The 23769-nt window shown below is 42.9% G+C and overlaps 1 protein-coding gene across 1 annotated transcript in view; it reads left to right on the top strand.

Moving 5' to 3' along the window:
• Utrn (utrophin) overlaps positions 1-23769 on the top strand; it is a 522813-nt gene that overhangs the window by 181247 nt on the left and 317797 nt on the right. The window contains exons 23-32 of the mRNA XM_023712207.1: positions 2735-2848; positions 3478-3633; positions 8103-8273; positions 10525-10704; positions 12588-12722; positions 14149-14298; positions 15627-15788; positions 16987-17115; positions 17877-18050; positions 19781-19936. Coding sequence (XP_023567975.1) covers positions 2735-2848; positions 3478-3633; positions 8103-8273; positions 10525-10704; positions 12588-12722; positions 14149-14298; positions 15627-15788; positions 16987-17115; positions 17877-18050; positions 19781-19936 — 1527 coding nt within the window. The remainder of the gene's footprint in view (positions 1-2734; positions 2849-3477; positions 3634-8102; positions 8274-10524; positions 10705-12587; positions 12723-14148; positions 14299-15626; positions 15789-16986; positions 17116-17876; positions 18051-19780; positions 19937-23769) is intronic.

Below are 23769 nucleotides of genomic sequence, written 5' to 3' on the forward strand. Positions count from 1 at the left end.
GGCCCCTCATAGTCACTTTGAACCAATTTCCCTTGAACAGTTCAAGAGAGAACAAGCGTTCATATTGGCAGCAGTTCCCCTGATCAAACTGATCTCGTGCAACCATCCCGGTTCTGGCCGCTCATCCTGTAGTGTCTCTAACGGGGCATGGGCTCGAAAAACTTAGAAGTGATAAATCTTTCCGTGAGGTCCATCTCAGTAGTAGTAAAGCAGTCAGTTTTGTAAATCTTGCCATTCACTGCATGCTTCCCGGGGGCCATCTCTGTCCTGTCTTAATGCAGATTTCCAGCACAACCAAGCGGTGTTGGCATGTTTTCTCTTTGACACGTGAGCTACTTTGACTGAGTGAACAAAAAGTGATGTCCCAAAGCCAGTGGCCTGTCGGGCCCTGTGCCGGGTGGCCTAGGCTTCCCTTTCAGGATTCACACAGCCTTTCTTAGCACTTAGCGAGGTCAGATTCATGTGCATAATTTTTGTAGCGAAACTGTGGCTTTTCAGAGTCTCCTCTGTTGCTTTTGCCACTGCTGGGATGGCCGGTTGCGTGTGGCTGGCCCCATCTGCTGCTGTCTTTCTCTTTCTTCCTGTGTCCACGTGTGAGAGCAGGAGAAGGAGCAGGTGTATAGGAATTGTGAGAGTGTGTGTTGGACAGAAGGAAAGGAGGAGGAGCAGGGGGGTGCTGTAAAGCTTGTCACTCGCAGTGACAGTAGTTACGGCTGCATATGTTAGTCAAGCTTGTTGTGATTCCAAAACCTCCTGGAAGTGAAATGCTTTCATAGAAATTCTGAAAATTGGCAAATGAAGCTATCACTTTTACTGTTTCAAAACTACATTTAATTAATGTCCCAGCTGTAGAGAGTGCATGTGCCGCTGTGAAGAGGGACAGACGGGCTCTGGTATGGAGGGGAAAGAAGCCTGGGCGAAGTGCACAGGTGACCGACAGAGCTTTCACAGCTGTGCGTGAAGACAGGGCGCAGAAGTGGCTGGGCAGCGCCACGGCTGCTGCAGCCGGCAGAAGAGGCCGAGCCGCCGAGGTGCTTGCGCTTTCGTCTTGCTCAGACCCTGGCCCTGCAGTGGACACAGTGAGGGGCCATCGTTAGCGAAGCGCGTTGGAGCCTGCGCTGTGTCGCACCTGAGAAAGCACTCTGCTCCTGCAGATGCGTCCGTCGGCATCCCAAGTAGCGGCGGGGCTTTTTACCATGAACTCTGGGTCACAGTGTGAGTGTTTGAGAAAGGACTTAGACAGATGGAGAAGGATGAGTGCCGTAGATACGGAGAAGCAGTAATTGCTGAAAGCTGTGGACTTGAGGGAAGCCGGATGTTAGCTCCCGGCAGAGCTGTGAGACGAAAGACCAGTGAAGATTTCACGGGTGTGTGGGAAAGAATGGGCGGCCACAAGGCGTCAAGAAGCACCCCTAAAACGCCTCGCCCAAGCCCATTTCTTTAAGTCAGTCTGTCTGTGTCTGTGTCTGTGTCTCTGTCTCTGTCTTTCTCTCTCTCTTTCTCTCTGTATCTCCTCTCTCTCCTCTCTCTCTCTCTCTCTCTCTCTCTCTCTCTCTCTCTCTCTCTCTCTCTCTCTCTCTTCTGTCTCCCTTCTTCAGATTGAGAATAATAGACTGTCAGATACACAGAGTGCTACAGTTCACACTTCAAATGGCACACACACTCAGAGAGTTCAAATCATTTTCACGTGCTATCTTTCTTGGCAAGTCCTGACTTTAGCAAAGTATTTGGGATAATCTCTTAGAACCTTATAAGCGGTAGATAGAAAGCCAGTTAGTGCAACACATCTGCATTGCGAGTAGCAATACTCAGTGTTTTCTAGAGGCACCCTTCAAGGAGATGGGAGTTAGCTCTTAGAAGACTCTAGAGATGTACGGTACCTGCGTGCAGATGGAGTGGGTTATGTTGAACAGGCTAGTAAATTTATTTCCAGTTTAGGAACACACAGAAAGTACAGCTTTAAAGAAAGTACAAGGATACAGATAGCTGAACACTAAGGAAATGACTGAAGCAAGGCAGACAGACCAGGGATGAAATGGGAGGTCGAGGCTCAAAACAGTGACCACTGCATTACGACTTCACGTTGATTTACTTTGCTTTCTTTAAAATCCAGTTGCAGACTCTCTCCCTGTGTCTGTCTGTCTGTCTGTCTGTCTGTCTGTCTGTCTGTCCTCCATCTGTCTGTCTCCGGGGAGACAGACCGAAACTGGGGCTTTGTGCTAGGCAGGTGCTCTACACTTGATACCACACCCTTCTAGGTTCTAGAAAAGAAGGCATCCAACAGCAGAACTGAGGAAAAACTGTCATCTTCCTTTCATTATGTGATCTCTTTATTTCTACTCTGAGTAGCTAACGGTAGGAAAAAAAAATCTTCCAAGTTATATGTGAGCAAAAGATTTTTTAACCGATTATACCTAGAAAAGTATTTTTTCTCTGTAATTTGAATTTTGAATCAAAGTTGTTGCTTGCATTTAAGCAGAATGGTTTAATTCAATGGAAAGGGTTTAGAGATTTCTTAGAATGATGACTGAACGGCCATCTCTTAAAAGATTTTAATCTCGAGTAGAAAAAAAAATTCTCAGAGCTGGAAGGTTAAACAAAGAAATAAAATAAATGAAAATGATGCTGTCAAAGATTTGTACCACTGCTTTCCCCTCACTAGTGATAGATCTTGAACTGTGGTGGGCTGAAGGGCACTGAATAATATCCACTTCTGTTATTGTGTTCGATTTAGGCCGACTCAAAAGTCATCGAGAAGTGGCTGGGTGACGTGAAAGGCTTCCTAATGGAAGAGCAGGCCGACCAGGGCGACGACGCTGGCCTGCAGAGGCAGCTGGACCACTGCTGCGTGAGTTCGCAAACCTGCTAGGAGCAGTAACATTGTCTTCTTTTTCTCTGTTATAGCTGCCCTTATTAAAATAGTAAGAATATGACATGACATTAAAACTAGATAAAGTGAGTCTGTTTTGACTTCATGGCTAATAAAAGAGTGACAGATCGCTCAGTTTTAAATGTTTGGCCATTGTTACTGAATTTGGGGCAGAGAAAACCAACGCAACTTTAGATGCAGAAGCACTGCTGTCTTATGTTACGATGACAACTTTAGTGTAATGGTTACCAATCGCGTATTGCTGTTACGATGCCACATGGTGAGGCTTTAAGAAAAACATATTTAACAAATGAAATTTGCTAGTTCGCTGCATGCAATTTATACTCAGTGAACTCATTAGCCTTCTCTAAACTAATTAAAAGCTATGGTTCCCACTGAGAGCCACGTGTTTCCAGTCTAATTTAGCAGATGGCTTCAGGAAGTACCTGGGTGAAATGAATTTCTTCAGGCCCAGTATTTCTTAAGTAGTTAAAAATCCCAAGCAGGCTGTTCTTACTATTTTGCAGGGATCCAGGCAGATAAACTGTAATTATGGCATCCACTTCTGTAGGAAGGAGCTCAACATGGGCTTATTTTTTTGTGTTCAGGCATTTGTTAATGAAATAGAAACAATTGAGTCGTCTCTGAAAAACATGAAAGAAATAGAGACTCACCTTCGAAGCTGCCCAGTTGCTGGGATGCAGACCTGGGTGCCAGCGAGGACGCTTGACTACCAAGCGCAGCTGGAGAAATTCAGCAAGGAGGTGAGCTTTTCAGCCACACTGTCTGCAGTTCTGAAGAAGTGAAAATAGCAGTCTCTTTGGAGGAACAAAGTCAACTGGTAACCCGTGTAGTTTGAAAAATAGTTCAGAATAATTACAGCATGGTTGAATAGTTGGAACAGAAAAGTCTTTTCTCTTCCTTCTCCTTCTTCTTCCCTCCTTCCTCCTCCTTTTCCTCTGTCCCCCTTTCTCCTCCTCATCCTCTCTCTCCTCCTCCTCTTCTTCATTCTCCGTCTTCATTAACTGTCCAGTTTGACTAGGATTGAGGTTTTCTCTTTGCTCCAGCGTTACACTTTTACCTCTCTTGCCTTTTATCCTGGTGTGTTTTAATTTAGCAAATATTTACTAGTCAACTGATAAGTAGTATTCATTAACACCTCCTGTTGGGCGTCCTTCTAAGCACTGAGGATGTAGCAATGGTCAAGAGAAATCCTCCTCATAAGGAGTGTGTATTCTAGTGAGGCGGATGAATGATGAAGACTAGCAGGTAGCGCTAGTGAAGAACTAGAGCTCGGTGGATTCTTTCATATACAACTTTAGGAGACTGGGGCATTTGAATAGAAAACAGAGAAAAGCAAGGGACAGAGCGTAGAGGCTTAGCTAAGAGGACATGGACATGGGGCAGAGCGGGATTCAAAGCTCTGCAGATGGCTTGAGCTTGATACGTTCTTTCAGTAAAGAACCAAGGGCAGTGTAGCTGAAATAGAAGGGGAGTTAGTGGGTTGGAAAATGGGACTATCAGAGGGCAGACAGGAGATGGATTGGATATGGTCATGGAGAGGAAGTTTTGAATTATTTTTCAAGTATGGTGAGAAGCCATTTGAGAGTTTTGAGCAGGGCACTGACATGATTGATCCTTTAAGGTCGCTCTGGTTTTCATGTGGGTAGTGTGCTCCAGGAGGGCGGGATACCAACACTCGGACTGCAGTCTCTGGGAAGGAGGATGAGCCTTATTTATACTGGGAAGGTAGTGGTGGAGGTCATGAATAACAGTAAGTAGGCTCAGACTGTCAGACTGTGTTTTGAAAATAGAGATAAGGGTCTGTATGATAGAAAAATGAACTAGCCAGGACAGCTGAGGACTCCACAAAGCTTCCGTTCTGTGTGAAATTTGGTGCCCTTTCCTGAAATAATGAGGATGCAGTGGGGAGAAGCAAACCTAGGTGTGGGTGAGAGGATGTTTTCCCTTCAGGAAGATTTAAGACAAGCACTTAGGCAGGCAGTGGAGCTTTTCAGCACTCACAGCCTTTGAAGCAGAAGAAGTGCGGGAAGCCAGGTGGACTGCCAGGAGCTTGAGGACCCAGGAGCCAGGGCACGACGTCCTCCATACTGCCCCAGGCCGAGCACTGCTGCAGCTTCAGTACTGAGAATCAGGCTTTAGCCTGGACATGATGAAGGCTCTTCATGACCTTGAAAAAGGCGTGTTCCCTGGAGTGACAGGGAAGGATGGTGCTGGAGAGTGTTGAGGAAGTGGAAAATGAACGGCAGGGACAAGGCTGACCACCTTGGAGAAGTGTGTCTCTTCAGTGACTAGAGAAAGGGTGTGTGTGCGGGAAATGGAGGGTCTGGACAGGTGTTTTGGTGCTTTTAATAACGAGATGTATTAAAGACCGTATCACGCGAAAGTGTTGGCCTCTTGTAGAAGCTGACGTTAATCCGTGCAAGAGCCAGAGATACTTTCTGAAGTGGCGGGATTGCTGTGACCCTTCCTCCACAGGAAACGGGGGGAAGGGAAGGGAAAAGAGGGGAGAGGAGGAAAAGAGAGGGAAAGGGAGGGAAGAGGAGGGAAGGCACGGGAAGGCAAGGCTGTTGTACTGACCCGCTAAGTGTCACATGCAGTAGCTGCCTTCTGATTGCTTGAGTTTTGTGAGGGAAGTGATGGTGAGGTTATATGTAGCTGAGTTGGGTGAGTGAAAAATAGAAGAGAAAATGTGAAATAAGGGCATGTTCCACAGACTGTCAGGTAAGTAACACATCCCTCAATACAATGCTTTTCAGCTAATGTTTATATAGGAACAATTATATTGTAATCATTGAACTTTGTTTTGTTGTTGTTCTTTTCCCTCATCTCCCTTATTCTGATGTGAAGAACATGTGGAGAACAGTTGAAATAAAACCCATATTACAATTCTGGGATTTGCCAATTATTTATGTTTTATCACATTGTCTGTCTCTTTCTTTCTGTTTTCTTTTTTCTGTAAATATACTTTTGACAGGAACCAGAAATACCATGTCATGCTACTCTTATTTTTTTATGCTTCTCCTAAGAACAAGGATATTCTACAAAAGTACCATGAATGCTGTTATCATACTTAGGAAAATAATCTTTTTGTGATATCAGCTGATATTCTGGTCAAATTTTTCTTCATATATGCTATAATCAGATGACATATTTGCAGGAGCTGGAACTTTTGAGGAAGTAAGTAGGGAAGTGGTTTGAAAGTGGCATGAAGGAGCAAGGATTGTGGTAATTAACCATCCATCCACTCATCCATCCACTCATCCATCCATCCAAGTATTATAAATTAAATCATTGTGATTTATTTTTGACTGAAAGTTTAGGAATAAATGTGGAAAAATTTTAAGTCTCCTTAGGAAGGAGCCATCTGTGTTATGTTATGAGTCATTATTAAATCAGTTCCAAGCGTTGGGCTTCATTGGCTACTGAGAATGTAAGAATTTTGGACTTTTTTAATGTCAGTAAAAAAAGATAGGCATATAAAGCAATCAACTAACAGAAATAGAAATAGTCTGACTCATCACATTCATGTTATAATGAAAGAAAGAAAAAACTAATGCTATAAAATTAAAAAAATTATGTTTTTGAGGATTTGTTTGCTCATTTTTAATTTTTGTTTTGGAAATCTCATTACAATGTGTCTTTGTTATTTTCTTTCTTTGTTGGTCCTTGAAAATAGTATAATTACTGCTCAGAAAGGGCTAATAGAATTGCCTTTAAGTGGAGGCTGAGAATCTGTATCTATGTGTCTGTGTGTCCATCTGTCTTTCTCTCATCTGTCTCCTAACCATCTACCTATAATCTACCACTTATCACCTATCTATATTGATCATCTATCAATCTATTATCTATCATCTACCCATAATTTATCTCCCTCCCTCATTCTCTATTATTTATCAGTCCTCTATCTATCTATCATCTGTCATCTATCATTTATCTATATCCTCTGTCAGTCATCTGCCTATCCATCATGTACCTGCTTGTCATCATTCTATATTTTTGTCTATCAGTCACCTATCATTTGTCTTATCATCTATTTGCCTATCATCTGTTCATTATCATCTTTCCAGATACCTATTATCTATCTATCTATCTATCTATCTATCTATCTATCTATCTATCATCTGTCATCTATCCATCCATCATCTCAGTCATCTTTCCAGATACCTATTATCTATCTATCTATCTATCTATCTATCTGTCTATCTATCATCTATCATCTATCCATCCATCATCTATCAGTCATCTTTCTGTCGTCTGTCTGTCTGTCACCTACCTCATTTGACAAGAGAGGTAACCCGCTGAACCACGGATGAGCCAGGCATGAGAACTGAACTATGCGTTGCTGGTGCTTTCTTTTAGAGTACCATGGGGACCACAGTGCTCTATTTTTAGCACTGATTCTCCTTTGGAGGGAGGGAACAGGAAACCACTAACTCTTACTGACCCTTAGTCCTGTGAGTGCCATCCTGTTCCTGTACTTGCCTTTGGTTACTGTCAGCTTAGTAGCCAAGTGAGCTGTAGCAAGGTGGCCAGACCTGTGACCTTCACCATGAGCAGCAGCACGTTGGTCATGGGCTGGGCCTGAGCAAGCGCATTTCCTCCTGTAGTGGAGGTTGGTTTGTGGTTAGGACCGAGAATATACTGAAAATACTTGCAGACTGCCTGAAATATTTAACTCAGGCAGTGGACCAGAGACTTCAGACAAGTATCTGCTTTGTAATGTAACTTTTTTGTATCTGGTTTAGTAGATTTTTGAAAGCAAAATTTTGTAGAACAGTGCTTTCTTTGTGATCTTAATAATAATCATGTAAATAGTAATCAATAGTAATAGTAAATAGTAATCACATAAATAGTAAGTATGCATTTTCAAAATTATAACATTTATGTACAGATTCAGTTTGTACTCAGAATGTATAGATTCCACATAGAGGTTTTTTCCCAGTTCTGGGAGTCAAACTCTGGGCCTGCACATTCGAGGCAACGTTCTAGCACCAAGCTGTCCCCCAAACCCAAGAAGCCATGTCATGAAGCTGCTTTCCTTACTGCGCATATTCTATGGTATCAGGCCAAACTGTATAAAAGTTTTACCTAAATGTTAAAACATGAGACTCTTTGGAAAAAGTCATTGATGTGTCTTTAAATATTAAAAACTAGAACTTACCATTTTATGTATTAAAACTTGTTTGGGGGTATGACTTTTCCTTTCTAGATTGTTGTTCAGAAAAATAGGTTGTCTGAAAGCCAGGAAAAGTCAGCGAACCTGAAGAAAGACTTGGCAGAGATGCAGGAATGGATGTCCCAGGCGGAAGAGGAGTACCTGGAGCGGGACTTTGAGTACAAGTCACCGGAAGAGCTGGAGAGTGCTGTGGAGGAGATGAAGGTGAGGCCCGGGTGTCGGGGCCAGAGGCCTCCAAGCTTCCTCTCTTTCTTTTGAAACCAACAACCCGCTAACCAGACAACCACCAGCTAGCCAGTTTTCTACCTAGGTGGGAAGACCCATATGTTTGCGTAATCTTTCACAAGAGGCTTTTAAATTTAAAAAGAAGAAGACAGGAGGGCGCTGTGGTGATTTCAGTAAGGAGAGGAAGCTGTGTGTCCACTGGGTCAACGTGCTTCATGGGGGAGCTCATGAGCGCCTTGGAGGGGATCTCAGCATGGAGCCCTTGGAAACCACCAAGAATGATTTTGAAACTTCTGGTAGTAGATGTGGAAGAGAACTGGATTTAACTTAGTTTAATTTTTGTATGTTTTTAAATGCACAATTTCGAGATATTATTCATGATACTGTGTAACCATCCCCACTATCAATTTCCAAAAGTTTGAAGGAAAAATGTTTTCTTGGTCAGGAACAAAGGCTTCTCCAGTTGCAGATCATCCTTATTTCCCGGGTACACGGGGTACATGTGAACCCCAGCATGTCCATAGAGTAGGTAAGAGGAGTAGTAGGAAGAAGTCAAGGGTGAAGCTATCAGTTGGATTCGTGGGATATGTTTCCTGTAATCTTATAGTCTTGCACTCTTTCTTTTTTTTTATATAATAAAAGAACTGGGCATCAGTCCCGAATGTCTAACACTGCTTCGATTGTCCTTGAGTATTCAAGCCAAAGGAGAAAGAGTCTCAGAAGCTATTTTTTTTCTATGAAGTTAAGCAACACAGTGCGTATTTTGCCCCAAAGTTAACTTGCCTAAGAGTATAAGGAAAGCCAAAATCTCTGCAGATATTTTTAAAAAGGGATCAGATGACATGCATGCATGTTGTGTAAGAATCTAAGTAAATGTGTCAAGACTGTTATTGAAGCTGTAATATTGCTGAAACACCTTTTTAGTGTAGTTCCTTTTGAAAGATTTTTATATTATTATTATATGAAATATTTTTATTTTATTTTATTTTTCATGTATTTGGTACAGGGTCTCACTACACAGCTCAGACTCGTAGTGATCCTCCTGTTTCGGCCTCCCCAGAACTGGGATTATAGGTGTGCACCAACACACTCGGACTCAGTCACCAGCTCAGCATGCCCAGGGATGGGGCTGGTGCGGCATGTGGTGCCAGGGATCAGGCCCACGTCCCAGCACTTACCTAAGTAGGTGCTTAGCTAAGTAGGTGCTTAGTCCACTGAACTATTTCACAAGCCCAGTATATGAAATATTTTAGAGGTCATTTCTTACATTAAATCATCTGTTTTTCTTTTCGAGACAGTTTTACTATGAAGTTCAAGCTGGCCCTCAACTCACAACATTGCTTCTGCCTCCGCCTTCCCAGGTTATAGGTATAAGCTACCATGCCAGGCTAAATGATCTTATCTCATTTATTTAATTTCTTCTTTTACACTAATATCATTTTTCTCTGAGGTTTTTAAAATTACTATAGTTGAGAGTTAAGAAAAATAAGATTGAAGTCTTTGATTGGCTGATGGGCAGCATGTTTTTATAATCCCCTCCATCCCGCACTGCCCCAGGGAACTGAAAACCATTTAGCGGAAAAGAAAGTGGCAGGCGAAGGTGAAAGGCTGCTTGGTTTTGGGGAACGTGAGCACGCTCATCTTCAGCACTGAGCTGACGTCAAGGAGCAGCTGTTTCCAGATCAGATTGTTCCGGTGCAGCCTCGCCTTCCTTGAAGCGCTGTTCAGTATCGGAAGGAGAGATCTCTACCCTTAGAGGGCAGAAGTGTTTACATCATGTGTAGGACTTTTCAAAGGATGCCTCTGCTATAGCGCCCCCCAATTTTTGTGTAGATTCATTTATCATTTATTTCTGGCTGGTAGTTCAGGCTTCCAGAGGTCAATAAAAATGAATTCATTCAGATTCCCATCCTAGACCCAGAATTTAAAAATATTTCATTTCAGTAAACACAGTTTAGCATAACTTGAATGTTAACCCCGGTGTTATTAAAGGAAAATGCTGGTTGGGGACATGCACAAGGGAATTTAGGATGAATGAGGTTTTATACTTTGTGTTTTTATTTTAAAAAAATATTTACAATATCGATAGCCTAAATAATGTTCCAGTTAGGCAGTTGGAATCGTCTAGGTGTTTAAATTTTGATTTAGTTACTATTATTTTTTAAATCAAGAAAGAGATCAGATATAGAGAAAGGGCGGTGTTTTTCAAGTTCATCCTTTCTTGGAACAGAGGGCGAAAGAGGACGTGTTACAGAAGGAGGTCAGAGTGAAGATTCTAAAGGACAACATCAAATTATTAGCTGCCAAGGTGCCCTCTGGTGGCGAGGAGCTGACGTCTGAGCTGAATGTCGTGCTGGAGAACTACCAACTTCTGTGTAATAGGATCCGAGGAAAGTGCCACACCTTAGAGGTATGATTTTTTCTCCCCCAATGATAAATTTGTGGGATCCAGATTCTGTGCTAATGCTGTTCACTCTTCTGTCTTTTGGGGAAAAAAAATCTAAAAAATGTTGGCTCATAAAGAGAAGATAGTTTTCAGGAAATATGTTGACCAAAACCAGAGAAATTTTAAAAGAATAAGATAATCTCTCTGCAGCTGAAAGTACTTCAGCAAGTCATTTAATACCTTCAGACTTCAGTTTTTTTGTGTATATGTCAAGGTTTCCGTGTGACATGATCTGTGGGGCCTGGTCTAGTCACTGAATTCCAGAACACTGTAAGCACATTCCTTGGTTTGTTTTGCTTTGATGGATCTGCAGAGGTGAGTTGAAGGTGTTTGATTCTGAGTGGTGCTCAGAGGAACAGAGTTACCTGAAGGACAAAAAGAACTTAAATAAACTGTTATTTTGGTGGACCTTAGATAAAATATCATTTTAGAAAGTAAATTTTTTAATAAAAATCTTCATAAGATCAGTTTGTACTTTTCAAATGAGTACGGCTTTTGTTATATCTTGCTGAAGAATTTGAAAATTCAATTTATAGCAACTTTAATTCAGTGAAACATAAAAGTAGTGATTATATTGTGTTCAACACTGAAATGATTAAAAAATGCCAAGGGCACTAATGTAAGCCAAATTTGCACATTCTTGTTTGTGCAGAAGCTATTTTGCACTAAGATAAATCCAGCAATTTAGACCAGTTAATAAGGAAGACACTTGACTAGGGGTCAGTTCTACCTCTTGCCAGCAATTCTCTGTCTTCTCCTTTGCCTTAGGAAAGGAGGTCATCTTAAATAGGGGTAGATGTCACTGTGTTTTTTGCTGGTAGAAATTTGGGGGGCTACCCACTTCCTTTTCCTTTTACTCTAAACCAAGAGCATGTTATGGTTGAGGGCTCAAATCAAACCTGAGACTTGTCTAGTATACTTAGTTAACTAAGAGTGGTTCCCATATTTCTAAAAGGTTAAAAAATGAATACATGCAGTTACCCACCCACTCACATACAGCAGAGAAGTATCTATGATGGAGACCAGATGGGGTCCCCAAAATCTAAAATCTTTTCTATTTGGTTCTTTGTAGGAAACATTGGTGCCCCTATGCTGGTTAGCAGAGCTCAGTCATGACATAGATGACAGTGTGTACAGCCCAGTTGAGAGATTAAAAAAAAAAAAGACAAAAGCAAATCCAGGCGGCTCCATCCTGAATCCTTTCTCCTAGCTTTGCCAGTCAGATAGGTCCATTTTATAAGAATAAAGAGAGAAGTTTATAAATGTATCAGAAATAAATGTATGTGCTATCATTCATAGTAGGGAATGAATAATGGCTAAATCTCTTTTGGGTAAAATATGTCTATTCTCATACGGGCCTGGTCTCATGAATTTAGATAGAAGTTGGGATGTTTGTACAGCAAATCATTTACATCAATTAGCTCAGAACTGGAATTCAGCCTGAGCCAGGAGATTTTTAATTTCCTTCAAAATTATTAAAAGTGTTATAGTTATGAGTGATTTTTACCTTCTATTAAAAAAAAAACTAATAAGCTCTTCCTCATGTTTTCCCCATTAATTATAGTTCTATTTCTGACATTTAATCAGGTCCTTTGAATTTATTTCAGAGAGGGAGACAGCCTTTTGCCCATTTCTCTTCATCCATCTTAATTGGTCTAATGTGATTTATCGGAAAATTCAGTTTTACTTCATTTATTTGAAATTCCAAGTGAAAGTGTTTCTAAATTCCTGCTGGTATGCATATTGAAGTGAAATTATTATTGACTGAAGAGATGAGGCCTCGCCACAGTTATGATGCGCAGGAACAGTTCCTCGTCCACCTCACGTGTTGTCTCTGTGCCCCGTAGGAGGTCTGGTCCTGCTGGATTGAGCTGCTTCATTATTTGGATCTTGAGAAAACCTGGCTGAACACTTTGGAAGAGCGAATCAAGAGCACAGAGGCCCTGTCTGAGAAGACAGATGCGGTGGGCGAAGCCCTAGAGGTCGGAGCCTGAGCTCTGGGTGGCCGTTCTTTTTGTTGCATTCAGGGCAGATATGCATTAACTTGGGGGATCCAGAGCTTTATGTGGATAAGTGTGTTTGCTTCCTCAGTAGTTTCCATTGTAAGTCCTTCTCTTCAGTAGCCTAAGTATTTCTGTCGTCAGGCACAGTCAGATAGTTGTGGCCTCATGCTAGGGGCAGGCTGAGTTATTTGAAGACTTATGACTCTTAGAAATGGCGGAACTCTTCTAGGTTTTCCAGTTTGTTTCACCCGGCCCTTGGCAAAGCTCCGAGTGTGCTGTCGGGACAGCTGCTCTCTGGCTTTTGCATAAAGTTATTTTCATGCATTAGAAAAGACGGTGTTTCCTGTGACTGAGTCTCGTCCTCACACACTTGCAGTTGGTGAAGAGGCCCACGCTACTGTGGCAGGGGTGGCGGGTCCAGTTAGCAGACTGCACTTGGAGCTTCTGGGGCCAGGAAGTGTCCCTGCTGCTTTTCATTTCTCAGTTGCCAGTGCCAGTGTGCATGTGGCACGTGGCAACTTGGCAGCTGTTTTTTTAAATGAATCACAAAATAATTAAAGACTTACTTCAGAAAAAAAGAGAAAGAGGGTAGATAATGTGGCAGCAGGACAGAGATGAGTGGGTGACTGGCCTGAAGGTCGGCCGTTGGCGAGCTGCAGAGCCCTCGGTCCAGGGTGGGGGTCTCAGGAGGGAGAGGCCCAGAGATTGGAAAGGATGGAAAGCTCACTATAAAACGGTGGCTTCAGACCATGAGGGCTATTACGTGTGTGTTCTGGGTACCTGGAAAGTAGACATGGCTGTCAAGCAAACTTCAGGATAAACCCTTCTAAGCGTTCTATGCACTTAGTAAGGGTCTGTATGCGCAATGGCGGGTGGTCCATTGGATAAAAGACTTTTGGGTGCTAAAAGCTTTGGGGCCAAGGACTGACTCTGACTCTGTACAGGCAAGTTGTGTACTTCCTTAGCTGCAGTTTTCCAATCTGTAAAATGGGAATAATATTTAGCCCATGTGGTTAGTAAGATTTATATTAATATATAAAAATGTGCATATAAAATAATGTGTAGAAAAACATGTACCTGGTTTTAATGACATAATAGTTGAGAAAATTTTGGGGGTAGTACTTTTCTGCTGTTAAGCTTTGTATCATATCATTAGAGTTTCTTATATGCTTGGTCATTATTGAAATTATTTTGAGGAAATCATAATATATCATGCAAGTTTCTCAATCTTATGAATTTTCTAATGCCATGATGGCTGATTTTGTGAATTAGTCATTTATCTGATTCTTGGTATTGTTCTGGAAGTCATTCTCTAGAGAATGAAATTATTTCCTTTGAACATGGTGTTTTTAGGATCCTAATACACTTCCTTAGTAAATCTAATTTTGTCCCTTCCATGGCCTAGGCTCTGGAATCAGTTCTGCGCCACCCGGCAGATAATCGGACCCAGATCCGGGAGCTCGGCCAGACTCTGATTGACGGAGGGATCCTTGATGAGATAATCAGTGAGAAGCTGGAGGCTTTCAATAGCCGCTACGAGGAGTTGAGTCACCTGGTAAGAATCGGGACACGCAGGTGTATGGAGGTATTTATGCTGTGGAACTGACACCATGCTCCATACCGTGTGGGGCTTTCTTGCTGGCTAAGGTTGGCGGCAGCTGTGCCAGGTTAATGGTAGTTAAAGCATCATTTTTTAGGGGACCTGGGATTGGCCCCACAGCTTTTTTTCCATGGAGCTATATTCTCCCACCATGACTCATTTTTACTTTTTATTTTAAGTTGTCTGCACGCGGCTTCAACTTGTGCCCCCTTGTGTCAGCCGCTTAGGATGCTAGGATTCTGGGCATGCACCACCGGGCCTGGAAGCTTGGCTGAAGCTTTGATGTTGGTTAGAGTTCTAAGCAACTATCATTTATAAGGCAGGCAGAACTTGGCTAAAAGAGTGTATCTGTAGGGTTACTTCTTTTGTGAAACATTTAATTTTCCTTAAGAAGCATATGAAAATTCTATGTAAGTATAATAACTTGTTATCGTACACAATATTAGGGCCATCAGAATTACCTTTTTCAGTCTTAGGGATTGGAGCCAGGACCTTGCACTTGCTAGACAAGGATTCTGTCTGCGCTGGATCCTGGCTGCTTGTATTTGATTTGGTAATGGGGTTGGTGACTTGTGTAGCTGACCTCCTTAGGGCTGCCTTCCTCAGCCTCTTTGTAGCTGGAATTGCAGGCATGTGCCACTGCCTGTGGCAGGGCCACCAGAATTTGGCATAAACTGTTAGCACAAACTGTTGATACATCACACATCATCTCTTAATTCATATCTGTTACTGATACGCACATTCATACGTATAGAGAACACTTTTTCAGTAGGAAAGCTGGGAAGATACTAACGGCCTTCCAACACCTACTCTGTAATAACTGTTGATGTTTAGACCATATATTATACCATATTTAACTTAAGAATTCAGTGAATGATTAAACACATAAGTGCACTTATAGAATTTATTTTATATTTTTAAAAAGCGAGGTTAAAATGTTTATTGACATATATCCCTGTTATATTTTTATTGATAGATACTTCTGAGTCCTTAAAATGTTCCACATTTGTAATAAATTACAAATTGTATTCTGTTTAATGTGTTCTGTAAGAAATCGTTACAGTTTTGTATTTTGTGATTGTATCTAGGAAGTAGCAATTATTATTTGCAAAGTATGCAGCATATTAAAAGGACATTTCCAGGCCACCATTGGTGACATTATTTATAAAGAAGGTGATGGTTTTGAACTACTGCTTTGCATTCTTTTCTTAGTAGCCAGAAAGTACATTCAGCTCTTTATAGTCATCCTGAGCAACTAATGACTAAATGTTTTCCGTGTGCAGGCAGAGAGCAAACAGATTTCTTTGGAGAAGCAACTGCAGGCCCTGCGGGAAGCGGAACACATGCTGCAGGTGCTGCAGGAGAGCCTGGGGGAGCTGGACAAACAGCTCACCTCGTACCTGACCGACAGGGTGGATGCTTTCCAAGTTCCCCAGGAAGCTCAGGTATGGCCTGCGTGTGAGGGCTTGCAGCTGGAAAAAGGAGATGGGCAGTGTCAGGTGCCAGGGAATCCCCACTGCCAGTGTTAGCGAGAATGCTGAACTCTTCTCGTGAAGCAGTTCCTAGGCTTTGGAGTTTCCCTGCTTCCTATGGGAGACGCTGGCAACTGTCCAGCATTTTTCACTTGAGATTTTCTTAGCTATAAAGTTGAGACAGTGTCTTCTTTATAAATAAGGCGTGAATATTCGAGAGGACCAATGCAAAGATGTTTGCATGGGAATGTGCAGTAATACTGCGTGTTCTGGGTTTGTGGTTGCACAGACATCGAAGAATGAGGTCAAGAAACAAGGAAGTTAGGAAAGTTTTATTGGCAATAAAGAGAAGGCAGACAAGAGTAGCTCCAGATGTTCAAGAAGGGTCCCAAATGGGGAACCACATGGCCTCTTGATTTATTTTTTATTTTTATTTTTATTGTTTTGCAGTACCGGGAATCCAACTCGAGACCTTGCACTAGCCAGGCAGGCACCTAAGCCACTCAGCTATATCCCCAGCCTCTCTCAGTTTAGAATTACTTACAGGAGAGTAGGGTGTGGAAATTGCTTGATTATTTATCTTGATGCTGCTATGGATTTAAAATGGCCAACTGGGGCTCAGGAGTTTTAGTCCTGTTCTTTCACACAGGGTTTATAGTAAACTGAGATCTCAGAACTGGTTAATTGGCATACTAACTTCTTCAAAATTCAGGATCTTAGAAAGCTGGATCCCATGCTGCCTAAGGAAAGTTCATTCTTTGTGCAAAGTCCTAATTCACTGTCTATTCTTAATTTTTATCACTGTGGCTGGTCACCCCACTTGTATCACAGGTCCTCGCACTGGCCACCTGCCTTAATCATAAGCTAACTAAGCAATATTCACTAGCACACTGTAGTTGTCCAGGATGGTGGTCCTTATATTAGCTGCATGACAAACTCACTAAAGCTCATGAAAGCTGGGAAAATACAATATCACGGGGGCCGGGGACATGGCTCAGTAGAATAAGCGCTTGCCTGGCAAGTGCAAGGGTCTGAGTTCGGTCCCTGGTTCCGCCAAAAATAAAGCTGCTTTACAATATCATATCACAGAACTATACAGAACTTCTGCATTGTTTCTATATGTGCTTTTCTAAAAAACAACTTTCCTCTGCCTTTTTAATCCTCTTGGTAGAAAATCCAAGCAGAGATCTCGGCCCATGAGCTCACCCTGGAGGAGCTGAGGAGGACCCTGCGCTCTCAGCCTCCTCCCTCTCCAGAGGGCAGGACCGGGAGAGGAGGAAGCCAGGTGGATGTGCTTCAGGTATGCTCAAGTGCTAGGAAGAAAGAAGAAAAAGGAGAGGAGGAGAGCTGGCTCTTCAGGAGCTTCAGTGCTCTTTCTGATGTAAACCGAGGCATGGGAGTGCTGTGTCCTTGGCACATTGCACCGCATGGCAACAAACAAATGGATGCCTGAGTGGAAAAACACTCACTCTGAACTTTTTATAATGGAGAAGAGAAAGAGTGAGCTCGAGTTAGAAGTTAGCTTCTGTAGCTTGTTCTGCTGATACTGAGCCTGTATCAGGCTGTGTGGCTGAGTGAGCCCGGACGCAGCTGCGCTTAGCTCCTTAATGGGTTCTTTGTAATTGGCTTTGACTTTGAACTTGGGAACAATGCCCTTTGAGTTCTGGGTTCCTGGACTATATTTTTTTGCACAGGTGAGAGAAAATTGATGAAGTTTTAGTTCCAGTCAGACCAGCTTTGTGCAAGTTTACTGTCCCAAATTACTGTTTCTGAGATGAAGACAGTGTTTGTCACATACTTTGTGACACTGGGCTGTGCATTTAGTTAGGCATTTGGGTGACCTTGCCTGGTTCCTTCAGGCCTTCTCTTGGTTGTGTTCCTGAGTGCCTTCCTGGGTGGCTTCTTTCATAGCAACTGAGAGAGAGAGAGAGAGAGAGAGAGAGAGAGAGAGAGAGAGAGAGAGAGAGAGAGAGAGAGAGAGAGAGAGAAGGGAAGGGGGAGAGGGAGTTAGAGGGAGATACTCTGATGTGAGCCACTCACTATTTTCATTTTGGTAAACAGAGGAAACTTCGAGAGGTGTCCACAAAATTCCAGCTCTTCCAGAAACCTGCTAACTTTGAACAGCGCATGCTCGACTGCAAGCGTGTGCTGGAAGGTGTGCAAGCCGAGCTCCCCGTCCTGGAGGTGAAGGACGTGGACCCTGAGGTCGTGCAGAGCCACTTGGAGAAGTGCATGGTGAGGGGCTGGGGCCCAGCGCCGGCCTGAGGTGTGCTGAGCACAGGCTGATGGTGGAAACACATTCCAAAAGAGTGTTGTCTTTCCAGAGAAATTTAGGAGAGATGAGAAAGAGTAAGTTTAGCGATTACAGTATCATAGATAAAGAAACATCTTCATGTAGCCTAACTTTAGGCAAGACTTCAGCAGTGTGGTGCAGGTAAGTTAAATACGTGAGGGCGCTGTCTTTTTAGCAAGGATAATTTTTTTTTTTTAACCTCGTTCCTCGTGCATGCGAGGCTAATGCTTTGCCACTGAGCTATATGTCCAGCCTTCAGGGTTGAATTGGAGATACCCAGATGAATTGAAGTTAGAAGCGATGTCAGGAATGTTACCATATCAAAAAAATTTTTCTTCCTCCATGAAAGCAAGATGCAAAATGTTAACTTCTAATTTATAAGGTTTAAGCCTAACAAAAAAAGATGAAAGTAATATCCCAAGTAGAATGGATGATGGGACTATTAGGGCATAATACATTTTTCTAGGGAAATAAAAGTTTAAATACAAGTTGAAATCTAAGGTGCGAAAGATGAAATGATCTGTAACGCTTTGATACTACTTCAGTGTTGAACTTTATAATTCAATCAAGTAAACATTTTAAAATAATGTGGCCAGGACAATATGAGCTAGCCTTGGTGTCCTGCCTGAAAGCCACTATATCATTTGTTGGGTAAGGGTCTGGGGACAATTCCTGTGCTTTTCCAAACAGCATTTTCCACACGTCTGTTTCTGAGGTGGGCGGAAACATGCTTGAATAGGAGAAATTTGAACCTCTGTCTCACCTGCACATAAGCACTTCCTCGCCTGTTGGGGTAGAGTGGCAAACAACAAGCGCTCTCTGATCTCCTGTCGGTTCAGTCCCCTCAGGTGACAGTGTGCTCTCTGGTATCTTGGGTTAGGACAATAATGCGTGGCACCAAGAGCAGATGTCCACAGCTTTGGAATTTGAGGCACCTGGGGTGAGGACATCTCTGAACTTGACCTGCAGAACTCCGATTTTACGTAGTCATAGCCATCTTGATACATTGAGTTTTATATACATTAACATAATTTAAGTAATATACACTCATTGGTGGTGGACTTGCTTCTTTATAGAAATAGAAATAAATACGTGCATACATAAATAAATGCTAGTGATCCCAAATCCCAACAGTCAAAACCAGCCAATATTGACTTTTTTAGCCATAGTACTTAGGACTTCTAAAAATGTAATGCGTGCGTGTGTGTGTGTGTGTGTGTGTGTGTGTGTTTGTGTTTATATTTGTGTACTTCCTAGGCTAGGGATTTTGTCCAAGCTAAGCATGCTGATTACCACTGAGCCAAGCCCTTAGGTCTCAAATGGAATTTTATCCATTTCAGACATCTACCTTGTAGTCCTAATTTTTCTCATGCTGTGTAGACTAATGTTTGTGCTGAGGTATTTCCGTAAACATTGGGTACACATCTCTAAGTTTTTTAAACAAGCATAAATTCTATTAGTTTATTTTGCTGCCTGATTTGAGAATGGCATTACAGCTTTGTTGTCTGTTGACCCGACCTTGGCACCAAATTTGAGGAAGATAACGCCCTTTGGTCTTCTTCATGGGTTCTGAGCTGTCAAGCAGCGTGTACTGCATTTTGAACTAATTCTGGTTGACAAGTTTTTATAACTCGGTGAAATCGGCCTTTTTTTTTTTTTTTTTTTGGTAAAGAAACTGTATAAAACCCTGAGTGAAGTCAAACTCGAAGTGGAGACTGTGATCAAAACGGGACGGCACATTGTCCAGAAGCAGCAGACCGACAACCCCAAAGGCATGGATGAGCAGCTGACCTCCCTGAAGGTCCTCTACAACGAGCTGGGTGCACAGGTGGGGACAGCAGGGGCGAGCTGTCTGTCTGTCTGTCTATCTTCTCACTCATTTTTTGCTATTCTTGGTGCTGAGGATTGAATCCTCTGCCTTGTGTTTGCTAAGCACAGGCTCTACCGTAGAACTGCCACTCCAGCATTCCTTCTATAATTTAAATTTCACTTTTGAGAAAGTGCATGTTTGAAATTTATGGTGTGTTGCCTGGCTAGCACCAGGATCTGAGTTTGCTTGCTGGTACCGTAAAAGAAAAAAGAAAAAGAAAAAAAGAAATTTATGACATAACCTCTTGTTCCAGTCATGTTGGCTACATTTCTTTAAATGTATACATTAAAGTTGTAATGATTGATACTAATGTAGAACTTTAAAGTTTTAATCCAGATTAATATTTATACCTTCAGTGGCTATCAGTATTTCATAAATTATTTTCAGGAAACTCTACAAATAAGGTACCTTATGTAAACTCGAGTTCTATATCTTTGGATTTCTAACTTGAGTATTGTGTTGAGGGGTGTTGAAATATTAGGATTCTAGTGCATCTTACTTGACAGGAAGTTCCTATTCATCTATCAGGATCTGCAGCCTTCCAAGCAGCACCCACAGTCTGGACATTTTGGTGAATCTGCATGGCAGTGGCAGGGCCATTTTCTGTGAGTGACTGAATCCAGCTGGTGTCTTGTCTTCTCTTTGAGAATCTTTGCCATGGTCCTTGGAAGGCAAAAGAATGTGTGGAAGGGCAGCCTTCCTTAGAAATGGCCAAGTAAAGCTTGGATCCTCCTTTCAAAGGAACTTGGGAGTTTTTGCATAATCCCAGAGGAAAATAGTTGAGATTTTGTTATTCGTTTAAAACTAATAAGACTGAACAAGCAGTCCATGCTTTTTAGGTGGTTTTAACTTACCCTGTGCAAGGCGTCTTCTGCCACGGTGTGACACGTTTTGGGGCATGGTGCCTCTGGGACACGTAATGAGAGCTTGTTTTTGTGTCCTAGAGCTGAGCTTATTACCTGCTCACTGGCTGGGTATTTAAGGACAAGGGTGGATTTGCTGGCTTTTGTGTTCCTTGTCTAGTTGTTGCTATGGTTTCAGCATTAATTAATATTCTTACTCAACCTAATTGTGACTTTCCTGGTAGTCAGGAGTTATATAGGCATGAGGGACCTTGAAGTAAGCTATCATGTTATCCGATGGAAGCTAGGAGAGGTGAAGGGGCGTTGTTAGTCTCGTGGCCACAGGCTGTGACTTTGGATTGTCCACCTGAAGTGGGCCACCTGAAGGAATGTGTGTGATGCTTTCAGAGCGCGGCTAAAAGAGGGCTTGGCCCAGCCTTGGGTTAGGAAAGCTTTCCCCAGAAATGATGCACCAGCTGAGATTTGAAGGATGGGTAAAACCGGAGATGGGCTTTGGGGGTCTCCTGGAGCAGCACATGGAAAGGATCTATGGTACCGTAGTGCGTTTGTGGGGCAAGGGTAGGCGACAGACAGAGAGACAGAGCCAGCCAGTGTAGGGAGCATGGAGTCAGGAAGATCGAGGAGACGTTCCCTGTGGGTGTCAAAGAGTTTATTTTCAAATCTCTGGGTTAAGAGCAATAAGTAGCTGTTACAGGGCTTTAATTTAGTAGGAAGGCCCTGGACCCTGAGGTGTGTTTTTAAACTGTCATTCACTGCAGTTTGGAGACGGAATTGGAAGCTAGGGTGGATGTGTGGAGATCAATGAGGACATCCTAGTACTCGTTGATACGTGATAGTGACTTGAACGAGGGTGGACAGTGGAGATGGAGCGCGCTATGTCAGACATAAGTGTGACATGGGACTAGTAGTAAATGCCTGTGATGGACCAGCTGTGGAGCAGAAGACAGGGAGAGACAGGTCTGACTCCTGGGCTTTAGGGTTAATTTCATGGATGCTCCTGCTGCCAGCATGGGAAGGAAAGGTAGAGGTGTGCAGCAGCCCCTTGGACCCAGCTGATGTGCCATCGGAAGCACCTTTGAGGGAGTTAACTGGAAATGTCAGCTACGTACATGGTTGTTCCGGTGAGAGAATGTATCTGGGCTGAAGAGCTGATTTTATGAGTCCTTGATGTAGAGGCAGTGATTAAAATTTCCAGGGAGGGTGAGATTTGCTTAGGGAGAGGATATAGCGAAAAGAGAAGAGAGCTCTGACCACGTCTTACGAATGACATCATTTAGCAAGAAGTCTGAGAACGATGAGCTCATGAAGGAAACTAGAATCCGTAGCAAGAAGTGGTAGGCACACCAAGGAAATGTCAGGTCTGGCTAGGCAGGGGAAGGTGGGATTTCAGGAGAGGTGGAAACATCTGTCTGAATCTTATCAGCAGTTAAATATGGCTTTTTCACAACGGGTTTGCCGCGAGAACACAGATGTAGTGAGAGCCACCACTAAATCCAAGCCAACATGGGGAAAGAAAAGACTCACATTAGTATTATCATCATCGGACATGTGGACTCCAGCAAATCCACCAGCACCAGCCATCTGATCTGCAAATATGATGGCATTGACAAAAGAATCACTGAAAATTTTGAGAAGGAGGCTGCTGAGATGCGGAAGGGTTCCTTCAAGTATGCCTGGGTCTTGGACAAGCTGAGAGCCAAGTGTGAGCGTGGTATCACCACTGACATCTCCCTGTGGAAATTCGAAACCAGCAAGTATTATGTGAGCATCATTGATGTCCTTAGACACAGAGACCTCATCAAAAACATGATTATGGGCACATCTCAGACTGACTGTGCTGTCCTGATTGTTGCTGTTGGTGTTGGTGAATTTGAAGCTGGTATCTCCAAGAATGGGTAGATCCATGAGCATGCCCTTCTGGCTTACACACTGGGTGTGAAACAACTAATTGTTGGAGTTAACAGAATGGATTCCACAGAGCCACCCTACAGCCAGAAGAGATACGAGGAAATTGTTAAGGAAGTCAGCACCTACATTAAGAAAATCGGCTACAACCCTGACACTGTAGCTTTTGTGCCAATTCCTGGTTGGAATGGTGACAACATGCTGGAGCCAAGTGCTAACATGCCTTGGTTCAAAGGATGGAAGGTCACTCATAAAGTTGGCAATGCCAGTGGAGCCACACTGCTTGAAGCTTTGAATTACATCCTCCCACCCACTTGCCCAACTGACAAGCCTTTGCAGCCACCCCCTTCCAGGATGTCTACAAAATTGGTGGTATTGGCACTGTCCCTGTGGGCCGAGTGAGACTGGTATTCTCAAACCCTGCATGGTGGTCACCTTTGCTCCAGTCAGTGTCACAACTGAAGTCAAGTCTGTTGAAATGCACCATGAAGCTTTGAGTGAACCTCTTCCTGGGGACAATGTGGGCTTCAGTGTCAAGTGTCTGTCAAAGATGTCTGATGTGGCAGTGTGGCCGGTAACAGCAAAAATGACCCATCAATGGAAGCAGCTGGTTTCACTGCTCAGGTGATTATTCTGAACCATCCCAGCTGGCTATGCCCTTGTCCTGGATTGTCACACAGCTCACATTGCTTGCAAGTTTGCTGAGCTGAAAGAAAACATTGATTGCTAGACTGGTAAGAAGCTGGAAGATGGGCCCAAGTTTTTGAAATCTGGTGATGCTGCCATTGTTGACATGGCTCCAGGCAAGCCCATGTGTGTCAAGAGCTTCTCAGACTGCCCACATCTGGGTTGTTCTGCTGTTTGTGATATGAGGCAGACAGTTGCTGTGGGTGTCATCAAAGTTGTGGACAAGAAGGCTGCCGGAGCTGGCAAGGTCACCAAGTCTGCCCAGAAAGCTCAGAAGGCTAAATGAATAGTATCCCTAACATCTGCCACCCCAGTCTTCATCAGTGGCATAAGAAT

Source organism: Octodon degus, unplaced genomic scaffold, assembly GCF_000260255.1.
Source record: "Octodon degus isolate 3935 unplaced genomic scaffold, OctDeg1.0 scaffold00024, whole genome shotgun sequence".
NCBI lineage: Eukaryota > Metazoa > Chordata > Mammalia > Rodentia > Octodontidae > Octodon > Octodon degus.